Source organism: Anopheles gambiae, chromosome 2 (assembly GCF_943734735.2).
Source record: "Anopheles gambiae chromosome 2, idAnoGambNW_F1_1, whole genome shotgun sequence".
Taxonomy (NCBI): domain Eukaryota; kingdom Metazoa; phylum Arthropoda; class Insecta; order Diptera; family Culicidae; genus Anopheles; species Anopheles gambiae.
Genome location: NC_064601.1, coordinates 76403519 through 76430757, shown reverse-complemented (window position 1 = coordinate 76430757; position 27239 = coordinate 76403519). Strand labels below are relative to the sequence as shown.

At 45.1% G+C, this 27239-nt stretch overlaps 1 protein-coding gene across 2 annotated transcripts in view; it reads right to left on the bottom strand.

Annotated features, from left to right (window-relative positions):
- Positions 1-3847: 3847 nt before the first annotated feature.
- The window catches only part of LOC1275836 (homeobox protein araucan), a 104292-nt gene continuing 80900 nt past the window's right edge, over positions 3848-27239 (bottom strand). For both annotated transcript variants that reach the window (XM_061642636.1, XM_061642637.1), the window contains exons 4-7: positions 20333-20655; positions 10224-11667; positions 9682-10093; positions 3848-6267 (exon numbers count right to left, since the gene is read on the bottom strand). In XM_061642636.1, the coding sequence (XP_061498620.1) occupies positions 10054-10093; positions 10224-11667; positions 20333-20655 (1807 nt within the window). In that variant the 3' untranslated portion in view covers positions 3848-6267; positions 9682-10053. The remainder of the gene's footprint in view (positions 6268-9681; positions 10094-10223; positions 11668-20332; positions 20656-27239) is intronic.

Below are 27239 nucleotides of genomic sequence, written 5' to 3'. Positions count from 1 at the left end.
CGATATGGAATAGCAAGCTAGAAATGTCATATTTAGTTGATATTTATGAGTAGCTTAATTTAATCCACGCAAAAAAGCTCATTTTTAATGATAAGAAAAACGTATGTTTCGCCAATGAAAGGGGAGTTTTTTTTACTTTGTGATAAGAGCATACATGTGTTGTCTGCCAACTCGTGTGAAACTGCGTATTGTCTTAAAAATTAACGTGCTAATAACAACATTTTACATATGAATTAGTTGATTTTTTCAAACGAATTCAGCGAATGAGTATTTTATTCGATATGGGCTTTAAATTAGGTATCTTTTATTCAAAGATTGGTTTTTTTTTGTAAAACAAAGAAAAGTTTATTCCCACCTAGGAATCTTATCCTAACATAAAAAAGGTATCTTATTTACTAGCTTAAAACTATATCATGTCTTGCTTAATATATTATGCTTTCAATCGGTTTTTGTCTATATCATTGGTTAAATCCTCGTTATAAATAAACATTAAATAATTGATAAACAATGACATTATTTTAGTTCATCATTAACTAATTATTCACTAAAACTTATTCATTTACAGATTATTTTGCAAACAATCAGCTAGAATTTTAATTAAGCTATTCAATAAAGACATATAAACAAATTAAGTGTTTACACTAGGTGGTGTTTTTTTTGGCAAAGACTTAATTTAAAATATCTTTTTTGAAGATATAAAGTGAGCAGTGTTCGTAATTTATAATGGGCTTGCAGATATTCGCCGTTTAAATATTATTGGTGGTGAGATCTTTTCGATTTTGAGATTTCTTTTATATCCTTTTATTGTCAGTGAAAAAAAATCTGTATTTTGTTCTGTTTGTATTTATTTATTTCTGTACATCTGTATTTATTTTAACCAGAGGTGGATTTTCCTATCACCGGACTAAACACCCGCGGGGGGGCCGGCCTAAAGGGGGCCTTAGTTTAACCTCTTCATGTTACTTTACAGTTATATGCGATTGATTTGTTTTATTGATCCACATGCTAACGGAAAACTAAATCTTTCTTAAAGTTCATACTTACAAGCAAGTATGTGATGTATGTTAATAACGTTTATAGCAATCAAAATTTATAAAAAACTTTGAAAATAAAAATGTTGAAGGCCTAGACTAATTCAACATACTTTCTCACTTTAGAATTTTTCGTTGCCGGGCCGTTTTATTAAAAAAAATTAAAGATCTTTGTCGATGGTATCTATGGCATCTTCTCTTATCTTATGCATCTGACAATCAATTTTACATCTATCATATAGATATACAAGTGCAGAATAATTAAAACAGGATACTTAAATTTCTGGCTATTTTTTGTATCTGTGAAACAGGAAAACACACTCAAACTTGAATGTAAATTTCACCTCTCGTGATTGAACAAAGAAATTATGTACCAATACAAATGCACAAATCAATAAAATGCTTTTTTCATGCTAGGCTTTCCAAATGTACTTGTCAGGTTTACTAGGTTTATTTACTCTCTCTCTCTCCCTCTCTCTCTCTCTCTCTTTCTCTCTCTCTCTCTCTCTCTCTCTCTCTCTCTCTCTAAGCTGAGACCTCTCCAATATGAAAAATACCTGTTTTTGGAACAATTTTAACAGACCCTACATTTTCAGTGGGGTTTCCAGGATTAGGTGTTTGTTATTCGTTAAAAAGATATTCATAAAAAATAAGGGCAATGTAATAGTTGTAGAAAAGGGTTATTTTGGCGATTTTAAAAGAAATCATTGAATAAAGACGCTTGGAATGAAAACGCACGTGGAGGTTTACACATCCCACTCTGCAAATATGTTGGGGGACGATTAGGGGCTCCATGTCGGCTCCCCGCTTAGAGACCCGAGATGGATAAATCCGCCTATGATTTCAATAGTATTTTTAAACAATCCCGTAATCATTGATAAAACTCACTCTCTGACCCATTTTTTTAAAATATGATAACATTTTTTTATATGATATGTTAAATATGGTTGTTGAAGATATCATTCCAATTTTTCGATCCTTTTATTAAAACATGAAATAGTCATCTAGTATTCTTAATGGATTTGATTTAGCTTTTGATCCTACATTTTATCAGATGTAAAATAGTTGAAATAAAAATTAACTCTACTACTAATTGAAAATCCATTTGAGAAAATAAATCTGCATTTTCATGTAAAACCCTATTGACAACTTAAGTAAGGAACTGTTATGTGTTGGTACCTAACACGACTAAACATTTTGCTAACACCCTTGTGTTTGACGCATTTTTACACATTTTGCAGCGCCTATGTTTTCCATCACCTTTACAAAAGCTGTTCGAATAGATTATTTTGCATCTGGGTGTTTAAAAATACGTTTCGACGAAGCACTGCCATGCTGTTGCCTTGACTGCATCCACCGATTTCATCCCTTGTCCGATGTAATGATAGATGATGATGCCACTACTTGATGTATCGTCCAGAATTGAGCTGCAAAACCCGTGGCCACGGGTACGCCGACAGCGTCGCGGTTGTCAAACCCACAAGTGCAGCGAAAATCTCTGCCCCTTTTTTGAGCCTCGTTAATACATCATGCAAAATCGATTGTACAGTTTGCTTGCGTCGCTATCACTGGATTATGCTGTAGAAAGTGTTTTTAATGTTTTTTCCTGGAAAAAGGCCCCACAATGGGGTGAAAATGTAAGGGAACTTATTTTCATCGTAATTAGAATGTAATTTATCATTTTACATACCCCCATCCTTTCGACCCACCGGTATGTCACGGCCAACTGAATATGTAATCAGCAACAGCCGGAGAAGCTGGCACGGTTTCTTCACGAAATCAGCTGACGGTATTCTATTTTAACACTGTCCCATTCGCACTTGCACGTTTGGGATGGGAAAAAGGATTAATGCGACATTGAATCCATGCCCCTTTATTATCTCGCTTGTCGCACGGTATGAGCAGACGCAGCTCGAAGGACACTGTGGCCAATGGAAGGGATCTTCGGCTCCTTGACTGCTGCTGGTTTGATACACGTCAATGCTTAGCGAGGGTAATGTTTTTATAGCAAAGATAAGATGGGTTATTGTTTCGTTATTTATCATGACATTTCAGTAACAGATTTTCCAAGCCGACCGATTCCGTTGCCCTGTAAATATGAGTTTATCGCCTTTTCCTGTGCAATGCACGATGCCGTCGTTCGACCCCTAGATTGTCAACACTCTGCTGGGGTGTTTTGACTCTGCCCGATAATGTTTGGCAACCAGCAGCACTAAACAGCACATCGACCTGCCCGGGCATCAACGCAAAGGGGGTTCGCTTATTTTCACTATGTCGCAACGACAGGAAGAACTGCGGGAAATGCAAATGATGCGGAAGATAAATCGGGGTTTTGATATTATTTTTAAATTATGATGAATTGACTGATTAATGGGAATCTTGAGGCCAGCTCGAAGTAATAAGATGAAAGTTGCGTAACGATGAGTGAAATGGCTAATCAGATGTACACCTTCATTTGTAACTTCATTTTACTTTAAATACAAAATTAATTGATAAACAATTTTTTTAAATGTCTTACTAGCAACATGAAAAAATTAAGTTAAGGATTTTTTAATTGTTGAACAAAGTCAAATGATATAAAATTACCAATTGTAAATAAACATTCAATTAATTTCTTCTATGTTTGTCTGTTGGATTCTCTAACACATCTAAACATGATTCTGAGCCTTATTGAATTCCAATAAGAAGTACAATTAATCCAATTCGACATATCCCATTCTAAAGCATCTTTACAATTGGAAAAATAAATTATTTACACAACCTTATTCAATACTATTTTCGTTCTATTTTCAATATTTTAAATAAAGACACAAGTGTTATTTTTTCATATTCGCTTCTATTTTCTATATTTTCTTCATCCGTTAAATATATGTTCATATATGTATATATATAATTTATACTGCCTTTTCGGGATACGTAGAGGGGGGTCGCGTGAATTCATTGTGTATACTGTTGACGATTCTATTGACTGTTTGTTGGGTTGTGTTGGTGATGATGATGAGGATGATGATGATCATGATGATGCGATATAATGCGTACTTGATATACATATATTGCGATACTGCGTGCAAAAGAACTGATTCCTTGCGCTTTATCTGATGTCTCCCGTACTGAAGTATTCAAACGTGCGTAATACTATCGTGCAAATATGTATGTGTTCGCCAGCTGCGCCTGCTTGCGAACTGTTTCTGTATCGATCGTTTTACTATCTTGATTGAGTTTAATTTTAGATGCTTTCACTGTGCCATGACAAATGTGGACAGTTGACGTGATTAAGGACGACATCATGTGTTTAAGAACGTATGATTCTCGATTTCGATTGCGCAATGCATGATTGGAAACTGTAGTCACGTTTTGCACATGAAACCCCGAAATGAAATAGTAAACCCTCATTCGTACAAAGTGTTTCGTAATGCAACGTGTAGATGTTTATGCCTTGCCTTGTCTAGATAGTTATGCATCTCGTGTTCATTATCCGTCTTTGCATATTTTTTGTTATCCCGCTAGTGTGATACAACTGTATAAAAGTAGATAATTTTACAGTACTAACGCATCATATGTGTTACGCCGTCGCGCTCGTGTTAGTTTTTTTTTTAACAGAAATATTCTTGACACTAAATTAATTTTTCTATACCTTTTTGTGATACCTTATAGCACATCGTACCCCGTTTACTTAATTTTTACAACATTATCGAATCGTCTGTACTGCTGGTTATCGTGGTCTCGCCTATTTCCATGTCCAGACAGTACTCGTTTCCTTCTATTTACACATCGGCTTGAGTTCAGTACAAACTGTTTAGCTATGCTGATCTCAATTACCGGTTTATCTGTTCTGCTATGAACGGTCGACAATTTTGGACTCTTCACAAATCTTCTAACTATTTACAAAGGATTCATTGCTGTGCGTGTGCTACAGGGTGCAGTCGATCGTTGCACTGCATCTTCAACACGTCTATTTTTCATTTCAATTGCTCGGTTAAATTTTACCTACATATATTAACATACCTAAACCGTAACGGATCCGAGCGGATGCAAAAGTACAAATGGGATTATTGTTTCCACCAAAACAACAGCTTTTTTCATGCATTTTGCGCTCATTGCAATCATCTTTGCAGCACACTTTTTTGCAGCGATTACCCTTTACGCAGAGAGAAACAGAAAAATAACAAAGAAAAAAAGCAAAATCTACACTCATTGCTATTATAATGCAACCGTGCATTATGCGGACCAGTTTTGCCTGTTTGCTAGCCTTTTCACTCTTCCCTCGCACTATTCAGGGTTGTAATGCCAAGCGCGGTTTGCTCTCAATGTTCCTTCCCATTTTTATCACAGATTACAAATACGTCTCTCAGAAGAAGATGTTTTGTTTTTGTTTTTGTTTTGTTTGCGTTGAACATTATTCTTCGTGAATTTTGGTACGAACTGATCCGCATTTTCCACCCAAGTACAAATGGTACAAGCTTGTGGAAACTCGAACTCGACCTGGTGCATATTACGATCGAATGAATGTGAGAGATCTGTTTGTAAAAGAGGAGTTGATGTTGCATTCATATTCTAACGCTATTGGAGCTTTTACATCAAAACTGTTACAGTCGAACAATTCGGTAAAGGGTTGCTTTAGGTTTGTGGTTTGTTATTATGCGTGTAAAATTGCACGTATTATTGCAACCGCAGAGGTCATCTTCATCGTCGCTATTTTTAGAAAATTCTAAATAAACTGAACTTACAGCACTGCATATTGTTGAGTGTGTTGCTAAAGAAGTGTTCGATTTTAGATCATACTTTCTTGCGAACACAATTCAGCAGCTCGACATGATTGAAATTCATTGTAGTTCCTTTCCTTTTCGATTGATTTTCTCTAGTTGCACTTAGCCCGTGTCTGTATGATCTTATCTATCGATCAGCGTGTATGGACATTCCCTAGCTCCTTCATATTTTGTTGCAAGCAACTCCTATCCTTTACGTTCTACTTAAACATAATGAAAGTTTCTGTGTCTGCCTTGTTGACTGCATCGCTCGCAGGTGCATTGTACGCAATCGTCTCTTCACCTTCAGGTGTCGTATACGTTCGAAGGAGGCTTTTTTGTTGTCCACTGCATCCATCATGCCAAATTCTTATCCTTGTGAGCATTCCTTTGTTACGTACGAAGTGATGGGCGTCATTCATTAAACGTATGCTGTGTACTGTTCGCATTAGTAGAGTAGTAGCTCCATGGATCATATGTTGTGCAATTTCCTGAAAAATATAGAAAATAGAGCAACAGTTAGTAAACGTTTGTGGAAATTAAAACACGAAAGATTAATACATGATGCAAGTTTAAAAGTTGGAAAGCGACTGATTTCATAATATTTTTTTATGTTGGGAAGAATGATAGTGTGTTAATCGATTGGAATAGGGTGTTAATGACAGGAAAAAGCTTATAAACAGTTTAAGTCCATCAGTGAAGTGGCAGGAAGTTAATCACGAAACCGTTTCGGCAAACATCCTCGCACCACGCACCATTTAACCCCATCGCCACACACGATCGTAAAAAAAAGTAACGCCGCACCGCAGCCAGTTAAAGTTTCACACAGAAAGTTCACACATTTTATGACACCTTCACCGAAACGTGCCTGGTGGCGAACAGCACCGAGGCAACAAGTTATGATCGTCTCGATTCCCGATGCCGCCTGACGGCAGATCATTGCGCAATGTCCGGTAGGAGTGGGAAACAAAACTCCAGAGAACAGAGAATCATCATCCGTTCCGGGCGTTATCAGCGCGCCGGTGTGACGCATAGGTGCAGAGACGAGATGAGATGAGATGAGATTTATGATATTGTTGGAATCGTCTGCATTAATCTTTCCCCGAGCCGCGATGCCGCACCAACAGCGATCGTTTACGGGCGCGTCCACTTGCTTTCGTTCGTTCGTTCATTAATGGTCGATCCCCGGCTATATTGAAGCAGCGAACAAGAACTACCAGCCCACTGCGCCGGGTGAGACTGAGAAGCGTCGGTTGAAAAGAGGAAGGAATGTCCGGAGTAGTTGATTAAGATAGACGATCGTTCAGTACCGATAAGCATCATTAGTTCGAATGTTTATGAATGAATTAATACAAGCCAGGTCCGCGTGAGGAAGAACTCGCCCTGCCGGGACGAATGTCACCGTTTTCGGCATACTTCAGATCGTTTGCGCTTGATCTCATCTGGACGCTTTCCGCCTTCCCGGCTCTCCCGGCACAGGTAAAAGTGATCGCATCGGTACGATACTGTCTCATTATAAACCTTCTTGCCGCTAGAGTGTCGGTACTCCCCAAACCAAATAAAACAAAAAGGAATATCCAAACCATACCGAATGAAACGCGAAGGCGTGAGCGCGGATCTTCATAGCTTCACAACCGAACCAGACTTTCCGGGGCCCCCGGTTAGAAGGTCAAACTGCACTCAAGTCTGTTAGGGGTTTAAGTTATTTCTTGTGATTGTGTTTTTGGTACCACACCAAAAACGGGAGTGAGCGAGATAAACGACAAAGAACGCGATCCATTGCGATCTTCGCCCCATGTCATCCGTCTTCCTTGTCGCAACGGTCATCCAACCACTTTCCTCTTCCCCAGCGTGCCAACGACGTTTAACCAAAGAGCGAGAGAAAAGCGAACCGAAACGGCGAACGGCAGGACAAAGGTTTTCCTTTATTCAAACGCGAGCTAAATAAATAAAACCCACGCGCGTTTTTGGGGATCGCGCAACGCGCTGGCCTTGAGCAAGAGCTCAAACGATCAGACGATCCTTTCCCCGCTCTTCCTCCCGTGGCCGTGTCCCGCCCCTACAGTAGGTTGATGTTTGTTGTCGCTAAACCTGTAGGACTTTATCTGTCCTCGTGCCCTCGCGCCCTCTCCCATCATTCCGCGCCGGTCTCGTCGCACCCATTGCACACATTTCTCTCTTATTATTTGCCTCGGCATCACCTTTGTCTTTAGCGGTTTCGGGGTGCGGCATTTAATATGCGATCAGGAAATTTATTCCCGAACATCTATAAATCAGGAGGAATATATCCCGCACCGTTTGGAACCGGCGAATGGACAGCCGGATACCATCACGCGGGATAGGGATAGATCAAAGCAAGAGCTTCGGGCCGGAAATCGCGTTGGTAAGTGGCTAGAGGATGCGGGACAATCATGGCACACGGCATCGCACAGACAAAACACAGACACACTCACACACCGGAACCTGTTCTCTTGCGAGGTCGCTTGCGGCTCTGAACTAATTTGTGTACGGTCAGCACATGGAGGAGGCCTCACTTCCAGTCCGGTTTTAAGGGATGTTAAAAGGCACTAATTAAACATCTTTCGTTGGGAGCTACGGAGGAAATGAGCTGTAGAAATGGAATAAAGTCCCATTTCCGACGTACACTTACGCTGACATTCTGATCTGAATGAATCATTCATGGAGCTCGGTTGGTCCTATTCATGCGTTTAGTTATGCTGCATAGTACGGTACATCCATCAAGCCGCACATCGCAAGGCTGATGAATAATGCTCAAGAAAGGACAATTCCTTCTCCTCTCCCTTCCTGGGCTGTGCATGTGATAAGACACTGTGGCAGACAAATAAACACACTCGCACTTGTGCACACTTTGTAAAACAAACAGCAAGGTTGAAGTTGATCTCCACTTTGCGATAGGTGTCGCAGCTTCGCTGCAGGCAGCTTGGGAAGGTTGGGCAAATGCTGCCAACCGCCAGCATATCAACGCAAAATGTTATCTTTTCATAGCAAAACAACGCCAAAGCAGGGTTAAGGGAAAAGCCATCAAAGCGACCACCCGAAAGTGTGCCGTCTTGGGTGACTTCAGTCCCCTTGCGCCTACACGAGCACACAGCGGTAATGAATTTATTTCGCGTTTGAGTGCCACTATCAATATCAGCCGATGCTGATGGGACCGCCCGACAATCATCGGGGGAAATCTGTTCGGGCAGTGACTGTTGGCCTACAGTAATCCTTCGAACCATTTCCCTCGGGGCATTACAACGGCACAAGCACAGGCACAAACACGAATGTGGCAAAGTTTTCCGACATTAATTTTGTCACGTGGATGAGCGATGGTGCGCTGTCCAAACATTTCAAACACGCCGAAACACGTGCATCGAATGCTGAGCGGTGTGTGTGTGTGTGTGTGTGTGCGATGATTGTGCGCACACTTTAAGGCACTGTCTTTATGCAGACAGGGGTGGATTAGGTACGTAGGCAGCGGGCAACGGTCATAAGGTTACGGTTGAGGTGGATGCGCAAATGAAAATCCCACTCAACACCAAACGAGAAACCCGTTCCCGCTCTGCCGCTGGGCTATTCCAATGGATTCATGACGCGCGTGCTGGTGTGTGTATGTGTGTGTGTGTGTGTGAAGGCGTGCCGTTGACGGATGTGACGAATTTTCCGCCGTATCACAATCATTAATCATTGCGAGAGCCTAAGAGGAAGAAAGTTTGATGCACTGGCTTTTTGGGCTGGCGGATTGTGCCTCGTTCTAGGTGGAGTTTGAATTGAAGGGGAACGTAAATGCGTATGGCTGCGTGGGTGGGATGAGTGGGGATGTGTTTTTTTTTCGGTTAGCTTTGTTTTGGGGTTTGTTACGTTCGGGGGAACTGTGATGTGCGAAGAGAAGAATGCTTTACCTCCAGCGATGATGGATAATGTTCCTCCAAATGTCGGCGAGTTTGTCGCTCACATTCGCGGCGAAAGGCATGCAGGCACGCACTCGGTCTTTTTCTTCTTTTCTGCTTCGAATTAATCCACAAAAAACAACATCTGACTATCAAAGTCACGTGCGGGGTGGGAGGATTTTCCGCCCGTCGTTCGTGGAGGGAAGGTTTCGATCGATACAAGCTCTCTCTCTCTCTGTCTCTTGGTGGTAAACTTCTGTCTGTTGCTGCTTCTGGATGCTGTTCCGAATTTCGTAGCAATTGTTGACTACTTGTGACTCGTGGTTCACATCGATATCTTATTATTTTGCGGGTGATCCTCCAGGTCCAGAAAATTCAGTGAGCTCAAACCGGTGATACGTAACCGTTTCCGACTTGCGATGAGCTACAAATAAATATGAAAGATATAAGTTATAATTTGTCCATTCGCTCGATCATCACTGCATAGCAAAAGGACTGGACATTGATCCTCCAACCATCCAACGATACGTAAGAACCTGCCTGCTTCTACTCACTTCTTAAAGAACGGCTTAAAGCCATCCGGTTGCTCCTGTTGCTGTTGCTGCATGCGATAGTAGCCGCCCGTTCCTTGCTGCGACATTGAATCCGGAGATGAGGCATACCCGCTACTCGAGCCTCCTGCATTGTTGTTAGCAGTGGATGGATTGTTGTTGTTGTTGTTGTTGTTGTTGCTGCTACCATTTCCGCTAGCCGTGTTGGGCGTTGAGCCGTTGGTGCTACTGTAGCAGGTACCGGTCGTAGGGGTTGTAAGAAGGTTCGCCGCCATGCTGGGCAGCTTCATATTCGGCGGAGTTTGGGGCGGCGTGTCGGTCTGGACCTCGGGAAACCCCATCGACTGTTGTTGCTGCTGGGACGGGGTACTGTTCATAGACTGGGACTGCTGCTGCTGCTGCTGCTGCTGGAGGTTGTTGCCTTGATGCTGCTGCTGCTGTTGCAAAGTTGGCGTTGTAGGGTGGTTCAAGACCGGACCCGTAGTCGAACTGTGGTTGCTGGTATTGCTGCTGTTGCTGCTGTTGCTGCTGCTGCTGAGGGTAGTATTGTAGTGTTGAGCTCCGGCTAGAAACCCCCCATAGCGGGAATAGGGGGTACTCCCGAAACTGCTCATCATACCATTGCCCATACTCCCCCCCATACCTTGGCTGTTGGGTGGGGTGTTGCTGCTGCTGCTGTTGTTGGTGGTGGTATTTCCCATACTCATACTCATGGGCGAACCGGCGTCTCCGATCATCATCATACTGTTCGCCCCATTGCTGTTGCCCTGGTGCTGCACATGATGCTGCTGCTGCTGCTGCTGCAGGAGATGCTGCGTCTGCTGCGAGGATTGCTGCTGCAGGTGCTGCTGCTGCAGATGATGGGCCGCCTGCTGCGATTGGTTTGGGTGATAGTCGACGCTCGTACCGGTCATCCAGGAACCGTGCAGGCCCTGCGCAGGATGCGATTGCTGCTGCTGCTGCTGCGGATGGTGCTGATGCGGATGCTGGAGCTGCTGCTGCTGCTGCTGGTGCGGATGATGCTGATGGTGGTGGTGCTGAAGATGGAGCGGAAGGTGGTGTGGCGGTGGCGTTTTGCAAGCGGCTGTGTCGGCCAGACTCCAGATTTTTGGCTTTGAGGCTGGAATCGGCACACCACAGTCGCTGCCCGTTTGGTTTTTTGAATGGTCCATATCGCCCTTCAGCAAACCGCCGTGATGTGGATGATGCTGCAGCTGCTGATGCTGCAGCGGATGCTGCTGCTGCTGCTGCTGATGATGAAGATGGGTTTGATGGTGGTGTCCCCCGAGCATCGAATGGTGGTAGTACGGATGATGCTGCCCCAGATGTCCCGGATGCCCCATTAAGTTTTCCGGCTTCCGCTCGTCGTCCGTCAGGTCATCGTCGTCCTCGTCCTTGTCGTGCTCGGACTTGACGTGATGCTGGTGGTGATGATGGTGGTGCATGTCTAGAACGAAGAATATTGCCCATCATGAAAAGGGACAAAGGAGAAAGCTTCACGCTGTTAGCTAGGTTGTAACAAAAATTGGTTGTTTAGTGTAAAATGTTGCGTGTGTGTGGTGGTGCAATATTGTAACAAAGGTCTATCAATAAATTAAACTAATTTTTTGCTTGAAAAATAATCGTACATCCAATCCATTGTCTTAGTACTTGTTGAACACGACTTGCAGAAACCATAAATAATGCTAACAAGTCACACTAGTGAAGATAAATATATACACTTCCAAAAACCAATTTCAATGCCACAACAACCACCTGGGGTCGTTTTCCGTTGTGGTCGTTTTCGGGGTGTCTGAAGCATTCCGTTTTTCCCATCCATTGCCGGCAATGCATTTCCACTCTACTTCATAAAACATACTCCAGCAACAAAAGCTGTTGAACGGCTTTGACACCGAATGAAATGAATGCGAATTGTATGCCAACTATTTTTAAATGTGAAAAGGAATATCAATCAATGTTCTTCCGAAGGCGGTGCAGCAGGGTGTGAGATTGAGAGCCCGCGAAACCTCAAACTTTCGTAGCGAAGGAACGGGACGAGCAACGGAGCGAGATAAAACGGCTCGAAACGGCAAGATCGATCGATAGGGCACGAACCGATTTGTCAATCACTCAATCAAACTCCGACATTGGGCCCTCCGGAGCGGTGGCTGTGGAGCCTCACGCCTCCCTCCTCACACTGCTGCGCTGCTAAGGTGGAATTTAATGGATTTCTTTGTCTCTCCTATCCCTTGGCAGGCATGGTGTTTCGCTTCTGAACGGGAATCCACCTGCTACACTACCGGGCGGGAGCTTCGTAGAAACATGGAGACACATCCGACACTCGACAAATCAATTCCAAAAGGCCCATCGGCACAGGAAGCATGCGGTCGACTATTCTGCTTGTGTTTTTTTGCGTGCTCCTCTCTCTCTCTCTCTCTCTTCACTCATTCTCTCTCTTTCAACCTTCAATTCAATACAGCCGATTGGCCGGATCGGCCTTCTTGGCTGAATGGAGCGCGAATTATGCGAAATGCATCCGTCTCCATTAGCGCAACTTGATTCGACAAACGGAATGAAGATGAAACAGGGGCATTTTCATGGCTGGCCGCGTGCCAGACGCCAGACGCAAGTGGGTAGGTGGAATCGAGTGCGGCACTTTCTTTTGATGGCAGTGCGTTAGCCACAATTGGATTGTATGTCTGGGAAGGACTTATGTGTGGCGCGTGATGGTGTGCTGCAAGCGGTTGCAAGTTTTGCATGCAACCATCGATGCATCATCGAATGTGATTTGGTTTTGCTTGCGTGGGGATGGGGACGGCCATTGCGGTACCGACAGCTGACAGTCCGTTGAGGTTTAGTACCCAAAGCGGTAAAATGATGGAGCGGTCCAGTTTGTCTTTCAGTCTATATTGAATGACAATTGGAACTATGAGCAATTTGCGTCAGGTTTTCATTTTTCATTTAATATTTTTCAGTTCTTCAATTTTATCAAGTTTGAATGCGTTCATTGAGCAACGCATTTTGAAGAAAATATTCAATTACAATAACAATATTTAAATTATTCTTTTTGACCAAATTTTCCCACGACATTGGCTCTCTATCCGCGTTGCAAAAAGGTACGCAGGAATTGCAAGCCGAAATTGTCTATTTGATCGATTCGTTTTATGACGACACACCATAGCGTCACTACAGTCTCGTTGCAAAACAGACAAACAACCTTCCGGTACAGATGGGGCCAGTGGATGGCATGGTGGTGGCGTTAGCGTCACTTTTTGAATTTGACGCAATGGCCACCTGCCACAGACAGAATAATGGTCAAGCGAGCCTGGTTGCATGTAAAGTGCACTGCAACAGCTTGCCGCGGACCGTGATTCAAGACGAGCGTCACTAACTCATCTCCCAGACTTTGTCGCTTAAAAACGGACAGGATTTCGCCTAGACGTAGATCGCCTTGTGCGCCTGTCGGTGGAAGATACTGTCCGTAAAGGCATGTTTATGATTGGAGATAAATTTGTATCCATTCATTCCACACGATTACAGTGTGCAGTTGCGCGGGACCAGAGGCAGGAGATTTGCGTGGAACAGAGGAGTTTATCCTTTCGAGGCGGAACACAAACCCATGTTCTGGAGCAGCCCAAGCAGCCCGAGCAATCTAGGAAGTGTTTAAATCATAACCTTCACTACGAGTCGGAAGTACGGCAAGTGTGTCCATCAGTGTGAGAAAGTTGTGAGCCTGAAAGTCTGTACTGTGTGTTCACTAGTGTGTGCGTTGTGACAGCAACCATCGTTTCAGCGCAAGCTGCTGTGTCCAGCGTTTGAAGCGCCCGAAGAAAAGGATTAAATACTATATCCTCTGTAAATACGATGTACGACACGAAAGGGACGCAGGCTTCGCTATAATGTATCTAATGCTTAACCATTCACCAGACGGCGTAAGGCGGGATTGTTGGCAGCTATTTACTTGCCAAGTGCATGGCAGTGCGTACGCAAACGCCATGGCGGGCTTGCGGAGATGGAGACGATCAAACAATAACAACAAGAGCAAGCACGATAGTTTGTTTGGTGACACATAAGAAAAGCCATAAATCACATCTTCAGTATGCTTGTTGTTTGCTTCCGACCAGAGTGTGAGTGGAGTCAGCAGAAGTTGTTGTCATCGGAGCACTCTCTCTTTCACTCTCTTTCTTGCTCTCCATCTCGCAGCAGGAGGTGACCATTATGCCTTCCCATCGAAACGAACAATTCGCTAACCACAATTTCACCACATCCTATCAGCCAACACAATCACAGTGGTCACAAATGCTGGAACAAAGCAAAATCAATTGCCGCTACGCACACGACAAACGAAAACCCGATGGCCGTGGCATCGCACGGGCAAAGAAAATATGCTTCTCATTTTTCCAAATCTAATAAAAATCATTGACCCTGAATAAACTTATTTCAACAATTTGATATGGTGAATTAAATCTAATAACAGTAAACACCCCGACGCTCCTGGGGCGACGCGCCCGAAATCGTCCTCGACACCGAGAGATTTAATGACTTCAACCCGCCGTATGAAAACAGCCCTCGCTCACACACAAACACACAGGCTGCAGGATGCTCACCCTCGATGTTGCGGTGTAAAAACCTAGGGATTGCAAACCAGACGCTATTTTCGGTCCCCTCTCGGCAAAGGATGCGAGCAGGCAGGCGTTCTTGCGAGAGGGCCCGCCACTGCCAGTGTGAAATGGTTCGTTTGGTCCAGCCCAGCCAAACACACGCAAACCGAGGCGTCAAACGGCACCCCTCGGGAAATAAATAACGATGCGAAGGGTTTGCCAAACTCGGATTGCGCTACGGTTGTTTGAGCTCGGCGAGGGAGAGCAAATGAATTGAGTCTTAATAAGTGATATTATGTGATTTTCATTCAATTGAAAACATTGCACCACCACAACGCGCAACCCCTTGGCCCTTTCCGCTCGGTGCGCAGATCGCTGTCGGAGGGGTAGTGGTAAGAGAAGGGGAAAGGGTGAGTTTAGTGTTGAGCCAGCAGAGGGTAGCTAAGGGTGTCGGCCTGAATCAACGAGTGCGTCCGTTAACGAGCGGGAAAATATATTGCACGATGGATCGAGCGTGCTATTTAGCGAGAACTATCGATGAAATCTAAACACAGAACAAGGGACGTCTACCGGCAAAATGTGCACTGATAAACAGGATGGTACGCTTTAAGTGAAGGTAATTTATTAGGCAGGCTCATTCATTTGGTTGGATGGTTTGACGAATGAGCGCAGTTATTTCATATTTAAAAAAATATAATTAACGTTGGATACAATTAATGCAACGATGTTTTTTTACTTCATGAAACCTCCTTCATTTTACAGTACAACAACGGCCTTCCGTTTGAAATATGAAAGCAATCCAAAGCATGATCACATATGGTAATGAGCTAAGCGTCTTACTCGTGTCATATTGTTTAGCCTAATTCGCTTAGCAGCAAACACCGATGTATCAAATAAAAGTAAAACCAAACCCATCAAAGATTCATTCGAAAGAACGGAAGGTTTTAAGAGCTCATCACAATATCAACACACAGAAAAAAAGTAAAACCATTAGCCCTACCGTAAGCCGTCAGATGCCTCGAATCCTTGCCACCTGCTCTGACGGTGATGAAATCGGACACCCATCCATCCAGTCCACCATGAACGCTCTTTCCATCCTCTGCAGCCGTTCCTAAACTCGGCCTAACCGAGCCTATCAAGCGTTTACGCGGCCGAGCAACAGCGAACGAACGCAAATCAAAGTGAGAATTCTGACACCTTGCAACAATCGGAAATCGGAATAAGTCAATTTGCGAACCTTCCGCTCGCGCGACAAGGGGCGGAGACCGGAGACTGTTCGCCGGCCTTTTCCCTCCCCGTACCCTACTTTAACACCGCTTTCCAAGAAGGCACGCAAGGGAAAACTTTGCACCGGGGTGTTGTCTTTTTTTGTTTTTCCTCGTTTCTTAGCACTCTCTCCTTGTCATGTTGACGCAACCGAAGCGGAAAAGCCACGGTGGGCCATATGGGAATTTGAGGCCACGCTCTGTCCCTCGCATTTCCCGCGTTGATGCTGATAGATTTTCGAGGTTTTTAGCCCGGGGAACGACTGCCCTCCAGGCAGCCAGCCCGCTGTTCTTTTGCCGTTTGTTTGCGAGCGCAAAAAAAGAGCAATACAAAGCAGTCACCCTCCTCGATGATGGACCGCACAGCATTGAGCAGTTGCCGACAATGGTCCTGACCCTCCTGCAGCAAGCAGCAGCGAGGGGAAGTGTTTTATCCCGAAAATCTCGCCCTAGCTTCTTGAGGGTCGGGCATAGCTGTCGTGAGGAGAGACGAATGCAAAGGGGATGAAATCTTGATGACTGTGCGTGATAATATATCCATTATCCGATTAAGTTAAGTGAAAATGCCACTTGTTATTTAGATATTCATTGGCCTCCGGGAAGCGGCCGGCATCCGGGGGCTGGGGACAGGCAATAGGGGAATGGAAGTTTTGTGAATTTTTGCCGAACCGGGCCAGTACAAAAGTTCGGTCAGAAACGTTTGGCTTTTTGTTACAGCCGACTTGATAAAGAGGCTTTTATAAGCCCGCAGGGAACTTGGGACTAGAATTTCCAAGTGTTTCGCTCTACCGGGGTCGGGAGGTAATGCTCATCACGGGGGCCCATCGGAGGTCTATCGGAGTGTTCGAGAAACTCTCCCGAGGGTTTGCTTTGCCAGCCTCAGCGGTTGTTATTGGAGTGAGTGGCAAGTTTCAGTTTCAAAAACCATCGCACACGATATGACCTTCCCCCTAGAGCTGTCAGAGTCCTGCCGGGCGGTGCGGTAGGACCGAAAAGTGAACAGATGATACCGATTTCCCGTGGAGACAGGAATGTGGACAGCTCTGGCACTGGGTTCTAGTGTCGTTTCGATGCTCTCGTTTCAATTATCGCACTTTATGCATTGCCTAATGATTCCATTTGCGAGTGTCCCGCACGGTCGTAGCGTTTTCTGACAGCCAGCCGTCCACAGTAAAGTCCCCGTCTTCGTTTGTCAAATTGGATGAAGTGATTTTAATTTCCACGACCGTTGGAAAGAATAAAATGGGATGAGACGGTCACCTCCTTCGATCCAGTTCGTGCTGAGGACGGTTCCGGTCGATCCTCTTCAAACTACCGGGAAGGGCTAGCGCTAGGATCCGCATCCGTGCACGAGGACTGCGAGCTGCACGCCTGCAGCAGCCCAAATGGCGATGGATTACCGCTACACCGGGGTGAGGTTTAGTTTTCATATTCAATTTGTTGAATTTGAGTTACGCGCAAAAACTGTGAGCGATTCATCAAGGATTCCGGGCAGGATGTTTTGAGCGATATTTGACAGGCGAGATTTGACGCGACGCGTTTCCGCTGCTCGGTGCGCCACGATGCTGGTACTACGCGAGGGATTAGTTTCGCTATTAGCAGCTGTTTCCTCACGTTTTCCCTTTCCGTATTTTTTTTGTCTTTCGTAAGCTTCCCTACTTTCGTCACATTGCGTTCGATTGAGCGTACATGATCGGCCAGCGAATCTTTAGCCATTAGATATATTTATATTTGATATTTGCCCCGCCACTACTGATCCGGCGAAGCGCAGATGACGACAGCGACATTCGCTGCTAGCCACAGGCGTCGCCAGCCCATGGTTTCCGGGCGATGAAACCGTGTCACTTTTCGGGGTCGGTGAAAATTCATCACTAATTAAAACCGTACCGATTTCATCAATTAATTAAATGCTCGGTTCGGTGGCATTTTTCATTCCGCCATGGCCGATTTAATTTTTACGCTGGAGCGAACGCGCCTGGGGAAGTGTCGGAGAGTCGATGGAAAACCCACAAATTGCGCACTGTTCTTTCGGATCCGAGCTCGGCAACAGGCCGGCCAAATGGAGTGTGAGAACGGAGGGAAACCGAATCGGACGCTTTGGCAAAACGATTCGAATTCGGAACCAATTTGAAAGTGAAAATGCAAATTGATGGGCAAGGACGGGGAAAGCGGCGATAGCACGGGCGGGCTATATGGGTATTATTCAAATTAAATTAAGGACCAATAGGGGATAGCAGCATCCTTGCCAGCGTCAGCACAGATACACCCCGCTCCATAAAAGGGTTGTTGAATAGAAAATTAAACTTTATTATAATTTAATATGATTAGTCCTACATAGAGCGTTCTACCGTTCCTGTGCGGGTAACGGCAGAGTCCCGAGTTTAAATAGAGTTTCGAGAAGGAAGATGTGATCCTTCTTGCCTAGCTAGGCCGGGATAGGCCGTTTGTTGGATCTTGATGGACCTATTTTAAAATTTAATCAATAAATAAAAGGATGAGCAACCCGTCCTTGGGCTGTACATTTTCATCTTGACCTCTACTTTACGAAACAGTGATGGGAAGTTTGTTGTTGATCCCTTTTCTTATTGTGATAGAAGAGGTCTGACGATTTGGCCACTTTGATGAGGAATTTTGGTCAAATATTCAATAACTGATGAGTTCAACTAAATTAGTACCTTCAAGGTGCATCGTATTTTAACATGTCGATGGACTGTGTTTGAAAAATAAATGTTCTTTTTGCAGAGTTCATCACTAATTTTATTTGCTACAAAACTTTGTTTGTCTAAAGAACTTTTAAAATTTCCATTGAAGTTCATCCATTCAAAAAAAATCATAAACATTCAAACAAAAAGCAAAGCCATTCATCATTGCCGTGTTTGACAGCTTGTTTCGATAGCATTCTTCATGCATGAAAAAGTAATCTTTCCAGGCTCCTTTTAGCTAATTTTTACGGTAAGCAATGAAATAAATCGATCAAAGTGCTTTGCGAGAGCACTGAATTTTACCGCCACCCAGATGGTACTACTCTCGGGCAGTGGGCTAAAAATGGGCATGAGACATTCTTTAAACGGCTCCATAATTCACCACGGCAGCTTCATTTGGCCACTTTAGCAACCGTCCCGTCAGTGGGTGTATTGGCATTGTACTGCACCAATCCCTCGAATCCCCGAAAGACCTCCAGATGCTTTTCCCTTTAAAGTCAGCGTTGCACGACGAGCGCAAGTAAAGCAAAAAAGCACCTCATCCCGCACTGCTCATTGTTGCCGCCGTTGGGCAGCCTCCATCCGGGCGCCTAGAATAGTGGCTGTACTGTCTGCTTTGGGCTAAATACAATGGCAACCTCGTCCCCTTTGCCGCAGTCTACGTCAGCTCTTAATAAACACATTAAAGTTTCATATTATAAATGACTTTCCAGCGCGAAACGTATGCCGACGTCGTAAATTATCGTCCCTCAGTCTCCCGGTCTCGCCTGCCCACACTGGAAGGGAGAAATGTCCTCAGACGCATTCAGAAAGAGAAAGTATTCTTTTTATGCCGAGGGAGAGAGCGACCGAGAAGGGAATCGAGGGCTGGCAGCCCTTGGTTTGATCCTGTTAGCAAACAAGCCCCAGCCCTACGATCCTTATCCGATCCGGCTAGATACGCTCGACTTTCCCGCCGTGATTATAATCATCACTTAGCCGTAGCATTATCGATGATGTTATGTTTCGGTGCTGCTGCTTTTGTTTCCCTCCGTACGCGCGCGCCTGCGTGTGTGTGTGTGTGTGTGTGTGTGAATTAGCTTACATACATGATACTGAGACAGGTTGGTAGGAGGCGTATGGGGTGCATTAGCGCGAAACAAAACCGAACAGGAAGGCGCACACGCCACCCTCCCCGTGCAAGTCATTCAAGGAAGAGTGATGATTATAATAAGAAAGGTAAACAGCATCATCAACATCTTCGCGTGCATTAGGCGCAGGAAAGGCGGAAAAAATAAGGAAAAGCGCGGTGTCCCTCGGCGAGCTGCGATGGGAAATTGGTGGTGGGCATGGTTCCGGGGAGGATGTGTTTGTTTTTCCCGTGAGAACGCTAGGAAAAATGCAACGTTCTGCCGTTTTGCCGTTCGGCTGCCCGTTGTGTCGAAGAAATTGCCCACTCACACCCACGGCCGCAAGCAGCACGATACAGGCACGACCTATCCGGCCGTCCCGTGCTCTGTGCGCACAGTGAAGCGAAGCCAAGAGGAAAAGCATCACGTTTCTGGAGGAATCTTCCGTCCGCTTACCTTTATGATCACGACCACCCTTGTCCGGATCGAGGTCGTCCTTGTCCTTCTCGTCGTCCGACACCATCGCGTCGTCGTCGTCGTCCGTCTTGTTCTTTGGCTCCCACGTCATCTTGTTCTCCTTTTTGAGCCGCCGCCGGGCGTTCGCGAACCAGGTGGACACCTGCGTCAGCGTCATCTTGGTGATGATCGCCAGCATGATCTTTTCGCCCTTGGTCGGGTAGGGGTTCTTCTTGTGCTCGTTCAGCCACGCCTTCAGCGTAGCGGTCGATTCGCGCGTTGCATTCTTCCGGCGGGCGGCCAGATCGTACCCGGCACCGTATCTGGAAAGGAAGCAGGAAAAGCAAAGATTGGTTTATAACTATCGGTAAATAGTATTTCCACCGTTGCAAACAATCTAGTACAATGTATACAAATCAAATTATGTATCAACAATCACTAAGGTTGGCATCGGCTGCAACTAAACCTTGGGATCAAAACAAGAACCTTAAGACACACACACACATCTCTGCACAACACCAGGCACACTACCAACAGGCATTCGGTAAAATAAGCGGAAGAAGTATAACCACCATTAAAATGACAAATTGTCTTTGCTCGACGCTCGCGCCTGTGTTCGGCTGTCTGGATCGGTGGGGGCGCACACAGTTCTTCTTCCAGGCGACCTTCAGGCCCGAGCGACCGATCAAGCCGGCCCAACAACCGGTGCGGTTGCTTCATCGCGTACCATGGCCGTTTTATTCTATCTCCATACGCCTGTGCTTCGTTCGGGTTCTTTCGCGGGGCCTCTCTCGGGCGAATATATTCATAATCATAAATCATGCATGCAACCAGCGGGTGGAAGCTGACCCATCCAGCACGGTCCGGGATACACCTCAGCCGAACGCTCACCCAGCCCCCAAAAACGGGGACCAATGTGACAGCCCCATAAGGGACGGCGCGAAACATGTCACACGTTGCGCTGGGCGTCTGGCCCAGCCGCGTCTTGAGGAATGCCTGTGCCTGTGGGAGAGTCTGCCCCGAATAGTGGTCGATCATACCACGGTCGGTGGTCGTGGCATTAAAGAGGAGGAGAGAACTTCCCTTCCGCCCAGTGGCCTGTGACGCAAGCTCAGTTCACGTTCGGCTGTTCGGTGGTTCATAAATCCCGCGGTAAAATAATTATTTATTTGTCTGTTTGTTTGCTAGTTTGTCCACAGGTTGGCTACTTTGTGTGTGTATGTGCGCTAGGCGAACGCGCGTCGTGAATGTCGAGCTCGTTTTTCCTGTTTCGATGGGAAGAGCCCTTCTCGGCGTGCCTTCCGTATCGTTCGGGCGAATAAAATGTTTTCGTTCATCCGGATCCGGATCGTTGTCTTTTGCCGACCGGCATTAAGTTAATCGAATATGCATTTCTATTCTCTTCAGCCCTGAACCAACCCACCTTGCCACCGTCTTAATTCAGTCGCTAGTTTTGGTTTGTTTGTTCTTTCCAGACCAAGCTATATGAGTTATGACCCTCGAAAGGGGTAATTTATTCAGGCTGAAATATTAGTTCCAGGTCAATTCGTGACTAATAAATTCATCATCATTTAACAAATGATAACAATAATTCTGCCACCGCACCTCCGTCCATTCCAATGTTCGGACTCTTCCCGCTCCATCAAAAGGCACAATAGGTGAGCGAAAAGCGATCGAGCACATCCAGATCAACGCGCATTGCGCTAGATAAGCATGGTTTTGTAATCCCTTGATCTGCATGTATCGTGAACAAAGCACAGAAGACATATTTCCCTATTTAGTTAATCCCCACCGTAGCGTGATAAGAGTGATCTGTTCTTGGTACCGCGCACTATTTAAGCCTGACAATGAACAACTATCCCGCTGCTACGCCGAAATAGACAATCTCTTGTGAAGATTTAAATCGATCTTAGCGCACGCTGTTCTGCATCAAGACCAGTAGCTGCGCTTGGAAGCCCTCCCTGGTCCTTATAACAAAAGTGAGAACTTCGATCGCATTCTTCACAACCCCAGCCCAGATGTGAGCCAGGAGGACCACCTCGGGTGGCCACGATCACTACCAGGTGAGGTAGCAGCCAGTAGCACTGTTACTGGTTCGGGGGTTCCGTCTCCCCACCTGCCGTCTCGTGCACCAGGATCGCTGGATCGTATTATTTATTTGATAAACCAAATGAGCATCAATTCCGTGGCTAAATACAGATGTTATCGGATCGTACGGCTGGCTCGCGAGTGGACGGCGCTCGCTGGCGGCCCGTGTCCGCGCGCGCTCGTGTGTTTGTGTGTATGTCTTTGAACATATTCCAGAAAATCTCCCCTAGCAGCGCTCGCTGATCCTGCCCGGCAGTGGGGCGGGAGATCACTCACTGCCGATAATCGCAACCATCATCGGGGGGCTGCTGGGTTCGGGCGCACAACAGCAGGGAGGCAACGTTCGTGAAAAGCAGCGGCTACCGTGGAGACCGCTCAAGCCGCATTATTGTTGTCGATTTTGATCTTGTTTCTTTTTTCTCTCCTATCGTATCTCATTTCTTTTGCTTCTCTCGTGCCTCGGACTCTCGGGCCTGCTTCTGGTCATTCAATGTTGCCATTGCTGTGGCGATGGACAGAAACCGTAGCGGCCGCGCGTTTCAAACGCAACATCAGACCATAAGGGAGACACTCTGCCAACGTCCAACCAAAACCGACAAGATCAGTCTTATTCTTGATGTAAAGGAATCGTGCATCGGAGGATAAACAAAAAATCAAGATTAATAACGGTAATGAGTCCCAATTAATTAAAGTTGAATAATAATCGGCCACCAGGCAGGATATGAAGACAGGATCCAGCAAGCAAGCACGCGAACGGTAAAAGATGTGACAAAAAAAAAACACGCTTGAACACAAAGACATGAACTTTCAAAAAGCTTTTAAAACTGATCGTTTGTTAAATAAATGGCGCTGCTAACAATAACAACAACAGCAACAACGACAACAACAGGGTAAAAAGGAAGCTAACCAAACGAACACAGCTGTGGCACAATCGAGGGGGATAAAAAAGGAACAATTACCGCAGAACTAGCCCGTACTGAAGTACGACGCTTCACGGTTTGTGGTTACGGCTTTCACTTCCAGGATGACATCGCAACAACACTGAGTGCTTTAAAAATCGCATCACCATTCGGTGCATCAGTCCCTGTCAATCATGCGGTTTCCAGTCACGCATTATCTGCAGCCTCCCAATAAGGCCCAGCCCTCCCACCAGTTTGCTGCGCGAGAGGAACAGGAGGATTTGGAAATATGAAAATTAGTCCTCACACCATCCGTCGCGCTCTATCGGTGCGCGGTGTGCACTTAGCGTGGTGTAGTGTACTAATTTTTGTTCCCGGACGGACATTCGCGGTTGATTGCACTCGTGATGTGGCGCTGCTCGCGCTTATTCACTCCACGGGGAGGTTGTCACAGCGCGAGCGAGCCATGGCGGTTTGCGTGGCATTCATTATCACCCACGTTCGGGGCGCGAACGGTTTTGGAATGTGGGGCAGTGGTGAGGAAGGGAAAGAGAAGGGAGGCGGTGTCAGATGAACTATTGCTCGAGCAGTTAATTTTATTTATATTCCCCCGGACCGACCGTGTACCGATGCTGTACCGAACCGCTCTCCTGCTAGCCTGTTTGATTTTAGGGATGCGCAGCAGGCGAAGGAATGCCGCAGGAGGCACAGACACGATCACGAACTGGCAAATTGAAAAATAAGCGCAAAAATGGCTCCATCCCCAGCTACATGTGCATAGTCGAGCACACAAACACTGCCGTGTCGTGTGAAGGGCTCTCCCCAACTGCATCACTTGTGTCAGTGAGACAAATGTGGGCTGACATTGGGTGGAGCGTTGTACACGGGGGGGAAGGTTATTATTTTTGTTTAATTCTTTTTCATTTAGTGCAGTCACTAAAATGCTGCTAAAACTGTGTCCACTGCACGCTGGAGGCTACACTCGCTGCGTATAAATCATCCATGATTAAGCCACCCAGTCGAAAAGGTTCACAGGAGGGTTCACCACACACCACTATCGTCTGTTGTGCAATAAAGCTAACGATTGAGCTTCATTTTTTGCTGTCTTTTTAAATGGATCGATTTAAACGCATCATCCAACAGCTTTGAAAGAGATTTTTGCTTAGCACTGTAACATTTGTGTCAATTTGTTTTAACATCTTGAGTCACACTAGTATGCAGTGTCATAAACAACCCAGTGATACATAAACCAATTCATCATATCAGCTGACAAAACTAGCCAAAATGGCTGCATTTGATAATGCATGGAGAAATCTGTGAGCAAATTGAATGCGCAAGTTGTTCAAGCTAGTTCGCAAGCTATGTTCATTTCAACCACATGTTTTATGATGATTCGTACATGTGACATGTGTGCGATTCGTATCGTTTTCCCGCTGTCCTACTCGTTTGCTAAATCGCTTCAAGACATGCAGTTCCTGTTTGCCTTGTTTGCAATTTTCGTTTGTCTATCCGTATGCAACAAGCTATGGCCGCCACACCGGTAGATTGTCCGTATCAGCTGTACACGTTTTGCATGTGCATTGCCGCCGGTGTGCCCACGGTGGTGACAAAGTTTTCCGCCTTGCGCACGAAGCACACACACTCGCAGGTGACAGACACGCTCATTATCGTCGCCATGTTATTATGAGTGGTTGTTAATTAGTAATTTTGATAATTGCTACAACACGCATAAAGATAGCCACATTGTCGGTCGCGCTGACGGTGGTTCGAATTCGTGCTCAAAGATTAGATTAGAGAATGGATATTTTATTGCAGGAAGCATGTTTTCGAAGGGAATGACAAGATGAGAAATCACTGCTGCGCGTGAATCAAACCGATACATTATTTATCGGCCTGTTGCTTTGCATTATTTATTGCCAATATTGTACAAAATAAAATAAGAATCACTCATAATTTATGTTAAGATCTGTGTTGTAGTTTGTAGCTCAAGCTTTGCATACCCTTTGACGTATTTTTCGCAGTGAACTAGGCATGCAAAATACCAATCTTTTTTTCCATAACCTATACATGCAACGAGCTCAAGGCAAAACCCTTGATGCCTAATGACATTACCTTGTCATGATGGTTCGGTTTCGATCAACCGGCCACAATCAGCGACCAAAACGCCGGACACAGAAATGCACTTTTTCTCGTGCGTGCGCCACTTTTATGCCATATACAAACGCGCGCGCATATGTCCATGCAAGTGCAGTGACGATCGGCTGCTAGCAAGGCAGGTAGTAGCAAATTATCATATTTGATTAGGTATTAATTACATGCATTTTCGTCTGCATTTAATTACAATGCACCGACACCAGTACTACTACCACCGCTACTACACATACAAACCCGGTGGGCAGGTAATGCACTGTTGCTGTTCCCCGTTAGCCCTGGGGAGCCTTACATGGTGTGTGACTTTTATTTTCCCTCCACCACACATCACAATGCAGTGCTGCCAGTGGGTTCTCTCTCTCTCAAACATACACATACGTGTGAGCCGCCAAGCACAAAGCCGTCTGCCTCCATCAATCGTGAGTTTGTATGTGAGAGATTACTAGAGAGGCACACAATAGGGAATCTATGGCCGATGATATTACGTGCATTTGATTGCCCATTATTAGGTACAAATATTGTTTTTGTTGCTCCATCTTCGGGCAGTCGTTTATTGGCTTAGTTTTATTTTATCTGATGCTGTCTATGTGCGCGCGTGTGTTTCTGTGTTTGTGCATTTCAAAACATACGTTACGGGGTTGTTGTTTGCATGTCGCTCGAATTGAGCGCAATTTGCATCGGATGCAAATGGAATAAGGTTGTAAAGTACACTTGTTCCCGGCTAATTCGTTGCTAACGGTTTGCTAATGGATGCGTTTTACGAGCGATATTAGAACACCACATTAGACGACGATGCCATGCGTCGATTTGATATGATCAATTATGTTTGTTAATAAACGTTCCAACGATGGACAAAAAGATAGCACAATAACCTAGGTCGATTTGTAAAAAAATACTATAAAACTCGGCAAATAATCAGCTTTTGTACTTATTTATGACCTATTTAAGTTGTGAAAAAATCTTATTTAAAAAAAGACTATCTAAACCAAAAACCAAAATAAGAAAAAAATTATAGTCTAAATTTTCTAAGAAAATTTTGATTGATTAACTTTACAACCAATTGAAAACAAGGAGGCCACTTGATTGTTAAAGTCTTTGGCTGCACGATAATCAACGTAAACCGCTTTGCACAACTACCACCAGGGCGGTAACGACGACGACTACCAGAAGTTCACGGAGAATTCAAACTTTAAAACAAAGGCACCGATGGCGAACAACCCTAACCCGTCCGACACCTTCGCTTTGTTTTGCTGGAGAGAAAATTGAAAGCGAACCGAAGCGAAAGTTCCTAAGGCTACGCTACCGGCTACCGGTCGGAAAACTAAATTCATTTTGCACCGTGCGGTAGGAAAAAGTTTTCCGTTTTCGTTGCAAAAGTCACTTTCATTCGACATTGCCTCGACTGTGCCTCGAGCCCCGAGCCATACCGTTTCCCTCGGGAAAATCATCAACTTTTGCTGTGCACGGATCATGCCGTACAAACTATTTGGCGTTAAGAACGTTCCATTTTTGCTAGAATCAAAAAGAAGAAAAAAACCCCTTCAGAACTGTCTTTTCTCTCTTTCTCCGCCCAGACATCTGTAGCGCAAAAAAAGGACGAGGCGCAAAAAAGCGTCTCCGGCAAACACTTTTAACACCGTGTCGTATTCGGAGCTGCGCCACCAATCTCGGGTCATAAAAATGGATGTGAAACAATAGATTTAATAGTCGTACTACACTACTACGTACAAGCGAAACTTTTACTTGACGCCTAGCTCGTGCTCACACCC